At 33.1% G+C, this 13,819-nt stretch overlaps 2 protein-coding genes across 2 annotated transcripts in view; one reads left to right on the top strand and one right to left on the bottom strand.

Moving 5' to 3' along the window:
• The window catches only part of LOC131845367 (endoribonuclease Dcr-1), a 59,604-nt gene extending 53,945 nt beyond the window's left edge, over nt 1-5,659 (bottom strand). The window contains 4 exon segments of the mRNA XM_059194422.1: nt 643-768; nt 2,198-2,357; nt 3,219-3,367; nt 5,568-5,659. Of these exon segments, the coding sequence (XP_059050405.1) occupies nt 643-768; nt 2,198-2,357; nt 3,219-3,364 (432 nt within the window). The 5' untranslated portion in view covers nt 3,365-3,367; nt 5,568-5,659.
• Nucleotides 5,660-10,374: 4,715 nt separating this feature from the next.
• On the top strand, nt 10,375-13,111 carry LOC131845323 (uncharacterized). Its single transcript, XM_059194371.1, has 2 exons — nt 10,375-10,463; nt 11,637-13,111. The coding sequence occupies exon 2, from the start codon at nt 11,652-11,654 to the stop codon at nt 12,888-12,890; it is 1,239 nt and encodes a 412-aa protein (XP_059050354.1). The 5' UTR covers nt 10,375-10,463; nt 11,637-11,651; the 3' UTR covers nt 12,891-13,111.
• The last annotated feature ends 708 nt before the right edge of the window (nt 13,112-13,819 follow it).

The raw sequence follows: 13,819 nt of genomic DNA, 5'->3' as shown, positions 1-13,819 counted from the left end.
TAGTTTCGGTTATTTTTTATTTTTTTATTTAAATAACTTTAATGCACGTCATACACAGGTAAAAAGTACATATGGCGGACTTAACACCTAATGGCATTTTCTACCAGTCAACCATGAGTTGTGTAGAGATAAGTTGTTGGCGGTGCAAACAATATTATAATATTTTATAGAACATACATGAATAAATATATATATATATATATATACACATGTAAATACATAAATATTCCTACAAATATACACAAAAATATACCATACACATAAATATATGACAAATAATCTAATAATAATACGGTTTCGGTTATGGAGCTCCTTAACATCCTTGGTTTATATATATTAGAAGCTGAAGTTGCGAGGGTCTATATATAGCATGTGTTCATTGTTATATGTACATAATGTGTACATAATGAAGTAAGATTTGTACTTCAGAGTGCATATACATACATACAGAGAACATAGAATCTTATCACTGGATCTGTAAATTGTCCGATTACAAGGTACTCTTTTGTAAAAAATTCCGGACTTAGGGGTCCTCTTAGGTCCCCTCTATAATCCTATAAATTCGATCGTGCAACACTGTCCTGCAAAACGAATGGCGAATAACCGGGGGCTACTGTAAATTAAAAAAAAAACCATACTCACATATTTGAGATTCTCATCTCTATATATTAAATGACAGCTGTCTATTATTAATACATTCAAGTCCTTCATCCCGAGAATATTGTCTTCAAATAACCGCTTTAGTACCTCCGATGTACACACCAACACCTGCAAAACGTAAAAAAATATTTATTTAACACGTTGAAGATCGCATTGAAAAATCTTATTACTCACGTAGGGACCAGCGTTTTTTTATTGTTAACTAGCTGTACCCGCGACTTCGTCCGCGTGGTGTTATACTTTATTTTTCTAAAATAAAATATTTTTTCTAAATTACCTGCCAAAAATATCCCGTCGAAATCGGCCCAGCCATTTCAGAGATTAGCCGGAACAAACAGACGGACAGACAACAATAAAAAAATGTTATTTTGGTGTATGTATCATATTTATATTCATATGCATGTAGTAAAAAACGGTTATTTCAATATTACAAACAGACACTCCAATTTTATTTATATGTATAGATTTCGAATATTATTTTTTAAATATGTTTTTAGTCTACAATAAGAGGTAGACATTATTTGACCCCTAGATTTATTTCAATTAAAGTGCCCACGGGTGATCACACGGTTCAACGTAGATAGAGTGATTCTAGAGGAAGGTTTATATATATAATACATGTACACCCGTACGAAACCGGGGTGAGTAGCTAGTAAATAATAAATAACTGTGGACAATTAACACAGCGCCATCTAATCCCACGGTAAGCAGAGCTCGTGTTATGGGTACTACACAACTGATATAAATACTTAGATTTTTTTGTAAATAATAATAATCCTAGGACAATTCACACAGCGCCATCCGAGCCAAGCTACGCTAGCTGAAGCTTGTGTTATCGAATAGAATAGAATAGAAAATCATTTATTCCAATAAACTTACATTGAAGCACTTTTGAATAGTCATTACATTTTTTTAATCTACCGCTCGTTCGGAAAGCTGTCTCATCACAAGAAGAACCAACAAGAAACTTGCGTGTTGCTCTTTTAAATAATTTTATTATTACTTTACATTTTTAAGTTTAAGTGTGTGAATACAAACCACCAATTAGCACTAATTCAATTAAATACTCAAATAGAAAAAATATTGAATATATAACCAGCTGGTTAAACAATTAATAAGAGGAAACCAGTCATAGTGATTAGAACAGACCAGTCCCTACAAGCAGCATCCGTTCACGAGTATGACGGATGAGCCAGCCATCACTGCGCTCGACCATATTTTAGGGAGCTCAATGACCCGGCCCACCACGCCGCCACAAGTCTGGACATTTTAGTGAGCATGATTACTCAAAACACTAGACTACGTCAAAGCTACTTACAATTGCCATCTGATAGTTATAGTATTCACATTTTACATAAGAATGCATGCGGCAATCAATACAAAAACCGCTACGCTTTCATATTTCTAAAATCAATCAATTAAATCAAGAAAGCAATGAGAAAATTAAATTATAACGTTACATGTATGGGTACTAGATAACTGATACAAATACATAGATATTTTTTTCGAAAATACAGTCGGGACAGATTCAACAGACCTCGTTCTCCTCAACTTCGTGCCGCCAGTCCTGTACATCATCATACTTGTGGGCGGAGACCAGGCTGAGGTCTGTCAGCGCGCGATAGTCATAAACAATACTTTCTATTTTAGATGCGCGAGTTACTTGCACAGACCTCTGACGACCCGTCGAGAACTTTCTGAAATGAGAAGGAAATAGGTGTTTTTAGAATACGAAATTAAACGTTTATTGAAATAAAATTAATGAAAGAAAAAATTAAGAATACGAAATTCTTTATTCAAAAAAAATTAAATAAGCAATATTAAATATATCTAAATATATATAACTCAAAGGTGACTGACGTAGTGATCTATCAACGTACAGCCTAAACCACTGGACGGATCGGGCTGAAATTTGGCATGCAGGTAGATGTTATGACGTAGGCATCCGCTAAGAAAGGATTTTGATTAATTCTACCCCCAAGGGGATAAAATAGGGGATGAAAGTTTGTATGAAACTGTCAATTTTAAACTGATCGGGCTGAGACTTTGCATGCACAAAGCTACTATGACGTAGGCATCCCCTAAGGATTTTGATAAATTCCACCCCTAAGGGGATAAATTAACTTACTCGAGCGAAGCGACGGGCAAAAGCTAGTATTAAATATATCCCTGGATAATTTCCAAGCTGTAGCGCTTGAGTTTGGATATTTCATTTATAATAAAGAATTTATTTGAACAAATAATGTTTTATTCAAATAAAGTTAAATAAGCAATATTAAATATATACCTGGATAATTCACACGCCATTAAGCCCAGAGCTTGTGTTATGGGTACTAGACAACTGACATAAATACATATATTTTTTTGTAAATACATACATAATATACATATAAAACACCCAGACCTATACAAACAATCATACTTATGAATACAAATGTGCCGTGCGAGGAATCGAACCCGCGAGCATCGTTCGTAAAGCGGTGTGCTAGACCGCTAGACCACTCAGGTCGACATTTATAGCTTTATAAATAATTTTATTACATTTTACAACAACATACCCTCGTATTTTATGCGCTTCCTCATACAGCAGCCGTGTGGAAATGAAGGTGGTATGTTCTACGACCAGAATATTCTTCTCCGCGGCAGCAGCAACCAACCGGGCACCACCCTCGGCTGCTGTGAATCTGGAACAGCTGGCCTCCATCATCTGTGAATTAGAGAATTTCTTTTTATCTAATTGATAAAACATTTTTTCGTTTCGTTAACTTTCGTTAACGAAAGCTATAAAATCTGATAAAATCTAATTGGGTGATCACAGATAGATAAGAAAAATAAATAAATAAATAAAAAAAAAAAAAAACTAACTTATACGGTAAATAAGCTATTCAGCCATAACCATAGCCTATAGGGGGAGAATGGAACTGATGTTTTATTTTTATACTAGCTGTGCCCCCGTATCACATGTAATTTATTCTATACTACATGTTATTCTGTTGTATAAGCTATATTACTGTAGTTTCATCAATATCGGTTCACTTGTTTTTGCGTGAAAGAGTAACAAACTACCTCAAAAACTGGAAACCATCATGATAAATTCCTAGTCAATTTGTCAAGATGGGTTAACTGACCTGACCTCATATTCATCTTATCATCCTGCCACTGGTGCACCACCAGCATATACCGTTAGAGCAAGCTTGGGCATCATTCCATTAACATCCATAAAAAAAATTGTGTAACCCTAAATGACAATCAATACTTGTATTTGAATATAGTATTTATTTGATTTAATTATAATATATTTTTATACACTGTCTCATGCAGTATTATAATAATAATAATAATAACCCTGGACAATTCACACAGCGCCATCTAGTCCCAAGTTAAGCTGAACTTATATTATAAGTATTAGAGAACTGATATAAGTACATAGATACTTTTTTTTGTAAATACATACATACAAACAATAATCATACTCCTGAATACAAGGAATCGAACCCACAATCATCAGAAGTAAAGTGGTGTGGTAAACCACTAAACCATCAACACAGTTGATATATATATATTACAATTGCTGATAATAATAAAATTTAGAAGTAATAATCGATATAAAACGGTCTATAACTCAGTGTACTGCCTGAATTAATGTAAAAGACATCCTATGTATTTATTTTGATTATGTATCTATGTACCATATAGAATAGAATAGAAATAGAATAGAAAATCATTTATTTAAATAAACTTAATTTAAGCACTTTTGAATAGTCAACATTTTTTTCAAATCTACCGCTTATTCGGAAAGCTGTCTCATCACAAGAAGATTAAGCAAGAAACTAGTGTGTTTTAAATAATCCTTGTAAGTTCACATTTTACAAGTAGAAATGTGTGAATACAAACTACCAACCAGCACTAATTTATTTAGGCTCAAATATAAAAACACAATAAGATTAAATCAGTTGTAGTGATAAGAGCCGAACAGTCCCTACAAGCAGAAGTATAACTAACTAATAAACTAACTATATAACTGAAATCCATCTATAATAGGAGTATTTATGTAAAAGAATCATAAACACTAATCATTACATTATTTTGTAATAATATTAACAGGACATACAAATATTTTATATGAAAATAATTTTCTCATATGATTTATTCATCATTTTTTTTGTGGCTTGACACATTGGTGGATTTGCCAAAGACAAAATTAGGGAAACTTGTTTACGAATTAAATAAATTTAGGATACGGAATTTGGTATAGGACCAAAAGGGTTCATTGGTAGTAAAAGGTGAGGAATAGGATAAATTACAAATATAATAATCTACATAAATAAGCCAACATAATCTGATATGACTTAGGTGACAATATATAAATATAAATTATTGTTATATCAACCGACAACAATATTCACTTAATAAAATACATTGAGCGAATACTACAATCGTACGCTATTTTCTATTAAATAAGTTGAAATTATACAATAAATATCAATAAAATTATAGGACAATAATAACGGAACCGATCTAGGAAGAGGGATTTGGGAAACAAAGATTATTCATCATTTATCATTTTCTCTACTTTTTCTTTTCAATTTTTTTTATTGGGTTAATACCCAATAAAAAAAAATTGCCTGTGAATGGCTCGATTTTGGAAAAAGAAAAATTAATATAATACCTGAACAGAAAAAAAAACCAGAAATTTTTCTAAATATGACAAATAAAAATACGAAATTCTATATTTAAAAAAATGACATCGAAAACGAATTTAACATAAAACCTCAACAAGCCAGTGAAGTGCATCCGTTTCTCAGTTGCAGTCATGCGCCTAAATGCATTTCGGAATCGATTTTTATTCATACATATCATAAAGGAATCATTTTAAAACTATGACGAAAAAATACAGTATACAGTACCTTCAACGCTCTCCCCGATGATAATTTACAACCATAATTAAACTAAGTTAAGAATAATATATTGAGTTACATTTATACTCTCGTATGCTGTAAATGTTTGTTTTAAAAAATCTATAACTTTCTTAAATCAAATATGTATAAATATCAATATAAAATACGTTGGTGTTTAATGTTTACACTTATTAACTACGACAAAAAAACAGCGCCGAAAATATAAAAGAATCGAATGGAAATACGATTGGTAAAAGGGAATAATAATATGTGGGTTTTCGGAATATGCCGAAAATGCAATGAGAATTGCAAGAAATTGACAGTGACAATAAATGACATTTCTTTGACATTGACTTTTCTGTATTAATATATGCAGTGACAAATACAAAGCGAAGAGATAAAATCATACAGTCTAAACTGCTGTGAAACAAAATTATTATAATGAATTCTGCCTTCATTTTAAAAATCATCCTTTTTAAAATTTATTTTCAAGAAAACTCATAGTATAAAAATCTCTAATTAAAAAGTGATTATTTGCCATATAGTGAGTGTTGCTAATTATTTTGTTTAGATTGCCATTTTAGAATCGTCACCACCGCAAGTATATCACTATTCCATTTTTTTACCGTACTATTGGATTGTGTATTTAGTACATTAACAATGTATTGTATGTTGTCGTTTTGTTAATTTATCCTCTAATTTGTATTCTTGTTTTTTACAAGTCAAAAAACTTAATTGTACATCAACGTGAATTTTCTTGTCAAACATTTTTAACCTAAATTTTTCTGCATCGTAAGAAAATACTCCAGAAATGCAGGGACATTTCGGGAATATCCTTCAATTTGGCAACGGTCCAATTTAACAACAGACACAACAATTGGTCATCTGAAAAAAACATATGAGTGTATGTACCCAATGCCATGAATAGTTTAACAAAAAGGATCCCTTGAACTGTTAAAGAAGTTTAAATGTAGACTAGGCTGTACGGTCTAAGGATCTTTGCCTGTTCCATCATTGAAAAGGAGATGGACGAATATGGAAAAAAAAATATGTCTGCGAATGAGTATAGCGTAATAGTGAACAGCAATTTAAATATTTTAGTTTTAAGCATAAGACAACATTTATACAGCGACAGACCATTGTCGTTGAAGTATTTTATTGTATCACTGTGAGTATTAATTATATACCTCGTACTACAAGTAGGGGAGGGGGTTGTTAGTGATGGAGACTTTTTGAGTATGATGTATGTTTGTATGAAGCCATGAATGGTTAACGCTGGCGCGGCACTAGTGGAGGATGATAACATGAACATGAGGTCAGGTCAGTTAACCCATCGTGATAACCAAGAATTTATCACGATGGTTTCCAGTGGGAACCGCGTGAAGGTCAACCTGACATGGCATATTGCTAGCAATAAGATCATCAGTCCACCAGTCAGAGCAGACGGATGCGCTGGTGTACCATTACAATTCATTAAAAGGGGGGGGGGGACAGAGGATTGTTAGTTATGTGTAAATAACCCCATTGCTAGCTATGTACCATGTCACGTAGCCCTCCACGAGGGTCCCCCTAGAAACCATCGTGGTAAATTCCTGGTGAATTGTGAAGAGATCTGACATCACATCATTCTTCACTAGTACGCTGGTAGGCGTAAACCGTTAGCGCAGGAAAAACCACCATTCCATTTTTCCAAAAAACAGCAATATTCATAATATTAATACTAGATTTAAAAACAAACTTGCTGTCCCCAAGTATCGTTTAGAAAAAGTTAATAGGTCTTTTATGGGAATAGGTATAAAAATTTACAATAAGATACCAAAGGATATGTTGGAATTACCCTTAAATAAATTCAAAACATCTGTTAAATCATGTTTACTGAGCAGAGCCTATTACTCACTAAACGATTACTTGAATGACGAGTGTGCATGGCAATAGTTGTTCATGCACTGAATTTTCATTTAATGTTAGACATAGACACCTATATAAATATACATTGTAAATAAATTGGCTTTAAAAAAAAAGTAATTCAATTGAGTTTCTTGCCAGTTTTTCTTAATTGGATCTATATACCGAACTGGACGGTAGGGAAAAAAAAAATGAGTATGTAAAAATTTGACGCTCATAAGCGGCTAAAATGTCCTACATGAATACATGATTTTTGAATTTGAATTTGAATTATCATCCCTTAAAAAAAGATCTACAAAAAAGTCCGCGTCAGAAAGTCGATTTAGTATATAGTCGTCGATAAGATATAATATATATCTATAGAGCGATTTGATGGTAAACGGTTACTGTTACCATTCCTATTACATTAAACCCCCACCCCTTCCTACCCCTATATCGTGTGACGTAATTTATGTATGGCCCTTAATGGCTTCAACTAAAATATAGATTCTGACGCAAACATTTTCGTAGATTTTTTTTTATGGATTATAATCCAAGTATGAAACAAAGTTGCTGTCGCTGTCTGTCCGTCCCTATGTATGCTTAAATCTTTAAAACTACGCAACGGATTTTTAAGCGGTTTCTTTTAATAGATAAAGTGATTCCAGAGGGAGGTTTTATATATATAAAACATGTACACCCGTTCTAAGTCGGGGCGAGTAGCTAGTCTTAAATATAAAATTCTCGTGTCACAGTTTTCGTTCCCATTGAAACGGCTTGACCGATTCTCATGAAATTTTGTGTGCGTATTGAGTAGGTCTGAGAATCGGCAACATCTATTTTTCATCCTCCTAAATGTTAGGGGTAGTCCACCCCTAATTTTTATTTTATTTTAAGACAAAACAACGTTTTGCCGGTACAGCTAGTAATATATAAAATTCTCGTATCACAGGTTTCATATTTATACTCCTCCGAAAAGGCTTGACCGATTTTGATGAAATTTTATATCTATATTCAGTAGGTCTGAGAATAGATTTATAACTAATTTTTATACCCTAAGGGTAGCTCACCCCAAAACTATAATTCATTTTTGCAACAATTTTTTTTATAATGTAGCATTTAAAATACATGCAACCCTAAATTTTCAGCCTTCTCATCCATAAGACCAATTTTTTAATAGCGATTTTTATTTATATGGCAAAACAACGTTTGCAGATAGTAGCCAATTATATATATAATAACCCTCGACAATTGGGATTCGTTAGTAATGTAGATTGATAACCCATTGCTAATGTACCATGTCAGGTCGACCTCCACGCGGTTCCCCCTGGAAACCAACGTGTTAAATTCCTGGTGAATCTGTCACGATGTGCTAACTGACCAGATCTCATGCTCATCTTATCATCCTCCACTGGTGCTCCGCCAGCGTAAACCGTTAGCGCAGGCGGGTGCACCATTCCATTATCATTCACAAAAAAAAACCCTCGACAATTCAAACAAACCAAGTCCCAAATTAAGCAGAGCTTGTCTTATGCGTACTAGACAACTGATATATTTATGTCAGTTATCTATATCCAATATCTAATATTATCTAATATCTATACGACAAGCTTAGATACATATTTATTTGAATATATACATAATATACATAGAAAACACCCAGACCGATACAAACAATCATACTAATGAATACAAATGTTTGTATCGTGCGAGGAATTCTAATCTAGAACTCCAATATGTTTCCGCGACTTTGTCCGCGTGGAATTTAACTTTATTTTTCTAAAATAAAAGTAGACTAAGTTACTCCCGAGAAAAAAAGTCCTGTCAAAATCGGTCCAGCCATTTCAGAGATTAATCGAAACAAACAGACCGACAGACAGACAGCCAAAAATTATAAAAAATGTTATTTGGTATATATACCGTATATACGCATTCATATGCATGTAGTAAAAAACGGTTATTTCAATGTTACAAACAGACACTCCAATGTTATTTATATGTATAGATATATAGATGATAATGGAATGGTGCACCCACCTGCGCTAACGGTATGCGCTGGCGAGGCACCAGTGGAGGATGATAAGATGAACATGAGGTCAGGTCAGACAAAGTCACCAAGAATTTATCATGATAGTTTCCAGAGGGATCGCGTGGTCCTTGACTTGGTACATTGCTAGCAATGGGTTCGTTAGTCCACATTACTAACTGTCCCATTCTTTATTCTTATTATTTATATATATTTTATCAAGCGACTATATTATTGATAATACTTGTATATCATATTAATCTACATACTTTCACGCACAAATAACGTAATGCAGGGCATAGATAAAAGAGTAATTTATTTTTCTTTTACCAAACATTATTAATTGCCAATTCTCTTTTGTGTAGTGTGCTTATAAAGTAATCAATATTTCTTGAAAATTAAGCAGCATTTCAGGTGATTTGTTAAATTGTTAGTATATATATTTTTATATATATACATTTTTATACATATAAATGTTGTTATAAGTATATAGCTACAGGATTTAATGAATTTACAATGTTTTCGTTTATCGCGACAAAAATTTCGTCTCGAAAAAAGAATATCTCTGGATTACCAGAGGTCTTCTTCAGGGTGAGTAAGGTTTTTGTTACATGGTTGCGCCACGTGTCGAAAGACGAAAAGATAGTATGTTAATTAAAAATAAATGTAGTATTATAGCGAAGGATTCAGTTATTGGCATGTTTTCAATAAACGTTACTAGAAAACTATCTGTCTGTTACGCACTGCTTTATTAGATTAAGTCAGGCGGACGCAGCCACCTTTAACTACTTATGTAATATGCTTATGGTATACGCAGATAACAAAAATGATACAATAATCTTATGAAATAAATTTATGCAACGCCTGACTTATTATTTTATTCCGTAATTAATTTCCAATAATTTTGTTATGAGGTTGGTACATTTACTTACTATGTTTTTGTCTACCGAGACAATTGTTTCCACTGTATCCAGAAGACTTCTTCAGGGTGACAGGTTTGTTTGTTTCTTTTTTTATCATATTTCATACAAGTTACTGTGTCACGAATCGACAGACCTCAACATAGTGAGTTCATTAAAAATATCTATAATATTGTATTTACTTCGGATATTAACGTGCTTTCCAATTTAAATAATTTAAACCAAATGATTTTTAATTTAAATTTATAATAAAATATTACATTCTTTGTAACTAAAAGTCTAACTAAAATATGTATATCACCGTTCAATGTTTGAACGAATATCTCTCAGAACTCGTTACGCAAGCCACAATTACAATAAGAATATAATAAGCGTTTACTGATTTAATATAAAATAATATTACAATAAAAACTGTCCAATTACTATAATGAAATTGGGAGATTGCAGCTTCGTTAATTCTATGACGCATCATCATAAAGTTCATCTACAAGACATGCTCTTCAGCATTTTTTATAGGGCTGTGCACTGCATATGTTATAATCTCATAAGCAATAACATCTTTGTTTACAACAATCATGTAGTCTGTATGAGGTATCTGTTATCGGCTGATAACTAAATAATCGCAATATCTACTCAACTTTCCTTGTCTGGCTCTTCTCCACTTTTATCATTGCTCATAAATTCAAATTCAAATTCAAAATATCTTTATTCATGTAGGCCTATTACAGACTCCTATGATATGTCAAATCTACCGTCAGTTCGGAATGATATCGAGATGAGAACAACTGACGAGAAACTCAGCTCGTATTTTTTTCAAATAATAGTGGAACATGTTTATAATAAATATAGTTTTTAAAATTCAAATTTGGGAGAATAGAGTGACCACCAGCATAACTTTGTTAATTGTGTATATATTAACGTAGCGGTTTTATATTGATTGCTGTCAAATATTATGATCGCCGAATGCATTCTTATATGAAGTACGAGTACTATAACTACCATATGGTAATTTTTAGTACACTCTCCAAGATAAAATTTTGACCCTAAAGCTGGCGGCATTTTATCTACACTACACTCGCCATTGTATTAAAATATACCGAGCGAAATGAGGGCATTTCAAGCTTTACGTTCACCACGACGCCAACAGTTGACAATAATTCTTACTACCCCATCCTGGGTAATACTCGTGACTGTAAGTTTGTTTTTTGTTTGATAACACAATAACACTGGTTAATGTATTATTTACAGGTAAATCTACATACAATGAATCACCATCCTTATGAAAACTATATACCATTGAGCATAAGTTCTTCTGCATCCACAAACACCATGGAAACAAATCTTGAACGAATAATATCACCTTCCGTGTTGGATAATTTTGATCTCTATGTAGTTTTGAAACCAAAAATTCTAGCGACACCGCCAATTGAGATTAATGATCCACCTCTTATAGACTTCAGTGTTGATGATAACATACTGAACGTTAGTGGAGAGAAACAGTTGATTACTGAGCCAAAAGAATCAATTATCAGGAAAGAATCATGCAAACTAGCTGATTTAGTCGATAATGTACTTGTAACTGCCTTGGATGTGGAAGAGAATAAATCAAGAATAGATTTCACTGACTTCTTCAATCAATGTGAAAATAATAAAAAATATATTGCCTCAAATAATGATTGCCCACGTAAATCGAACAATGAAGTATTAGGTAATGATTATAATAATCAAGCTAAAAATTATAATGAAACTGCACGTATTGTTGATGATTTGTTCGACAATTATGTTATGTCGGAATATCCAACCCGAGAGTGGATTGGAGACGTATCAGATACCCATAATAGAAATAATAGTAATTTAATAGATACTGTACTATACAACAAAATGATCGAAACAGAGCGCACTATAAAATTAAAGAATAATGTTCAGAAGTCAAAAGACACTGAGAAAGGTAATACAGATGAGACAAATAAATTAAATCGAAAGACAACTACGGTAGCTGATATGAGACCTACCAAAACTAATATCCAATTGCACAGCGTTTTTTCTGACATAAAATCGCAAAGAGGAATATGTATAAACAATCCTTTGAAATACTACGATCCAGTTAAATTTTTATATGCCATTAAAGATGTAGACGTTGACAATTATGAACTAAGAATACTTCCAATGACCTTAAATCGAAAGCTGTACGCTAAAAAGCGTATTACGATAAGTGATGATGATAAAATTAAATTTACGAAAGGCCCGAGTTTAAAGGAAAAGAGGATCGTGCTACCTCAAATAATGCGGCGTTTGATTGTGAAGAAATCTGAAATGGATAAAGAACAAAATTGTAATAAAAGATATGTTTTAGATGCTGGCAATGGAAAACTTGAAGGGGATGATAAGAAAAGCGTAGGTGAATTGAATCTGCAGGTTCTGACATTAGATTGCAATAAAGATAGACTAAAAGCTCTGAAACGCAATCAGAATTTTGAAGCATTTGTCCTTGGTGGTTGGTAATAATTTACTGAAGTAGACTTTGTAAGGTATTTTTATCTCACCTATTTCTGTTACTAAGCAGTTTGCTTCCTAAGCTGTTTGAGGGGTTATACGCGGTTGCGAGGGTTAAAAAGTCCGTTTTTTCATATTTTTTTTATTGAAACATTTTTATTTATCAATTACACGTGGTGGTAATTTTAATAGAGCATACTATTAATTGTTTTTAATGGATATTGATGGAATGGTACACCAATGCTGCACCAATGGTCTACAGCGGGGCGCTATTGAAGGATGATAGAATGGACATAAAGTCAGGTTTGTTAGCCCATCGCGGCAAATTCACTAGGATTTATCACGATGTGTCAAGGGTGAATCAGCCTCACACGGTACATAGCTAGCAATGGGGTTATCAGTCTACATTACTAACAGGGATTGTTCGCCCCATGTACAAATATTGATGTGCACCACTTCTGCATTCATTCATTCATAATTTAAGAGCTACGCTCTTGTCGGTGGATCTCTTGCCACTTTCCGCGATCTTCCATCATGCTCTTTAATTCTTGATACGACACGACTCCCATTTTGTCCTCAATTTGTTTGATGTAGCTATTCTTTGGTCTTCCCCTCCCCCTCTTTCCTTCTATTTTCCCCTCAATAATAATTTTCAAATCATCGTGCCGTATCAAGTGCCCTAACATTTTTCCTCGTCTATTTTCTATTGTGTTCAATATTTGTCTTTTTTCTTTTACCCTGTGTAATACTTCTTCGTTTCTTACTTTATCCTTCCAGCTAATTCTTTCCATCCTCCTCCAACACCACATTTCAAAAGCCTCCAGTTTGTCTCTTTCCTTTTGATTTAATGTCCACGTCTCACACGCATACAAGGCTATACTCCAGATATAGGTTTTAATAAATCGTTCTGCATATGTTATCCAAAACAACCTCAAGAA

This window comes from Achroia grisella, unplaced genomic scaffold (genome assembly GCF_030625045.1).
Source record: "Achroia grisella isolate CSIRO2021 unplaced genomic scaffold, CSIRO_AGI_Agris_v1 utg461, whole genome shotgun sequence".
In the NCBI taxonomy this organism is placed as follows: domain Eukaryota; kingdom Metazoa; phylum Arthropoda; class Insecta; order Lepidoptera; family Pyralidae; genus Achroia; species Achroia grisella.
This window is presented reverse-complemented; position numbering and strand designations above follow the sequence as displayed.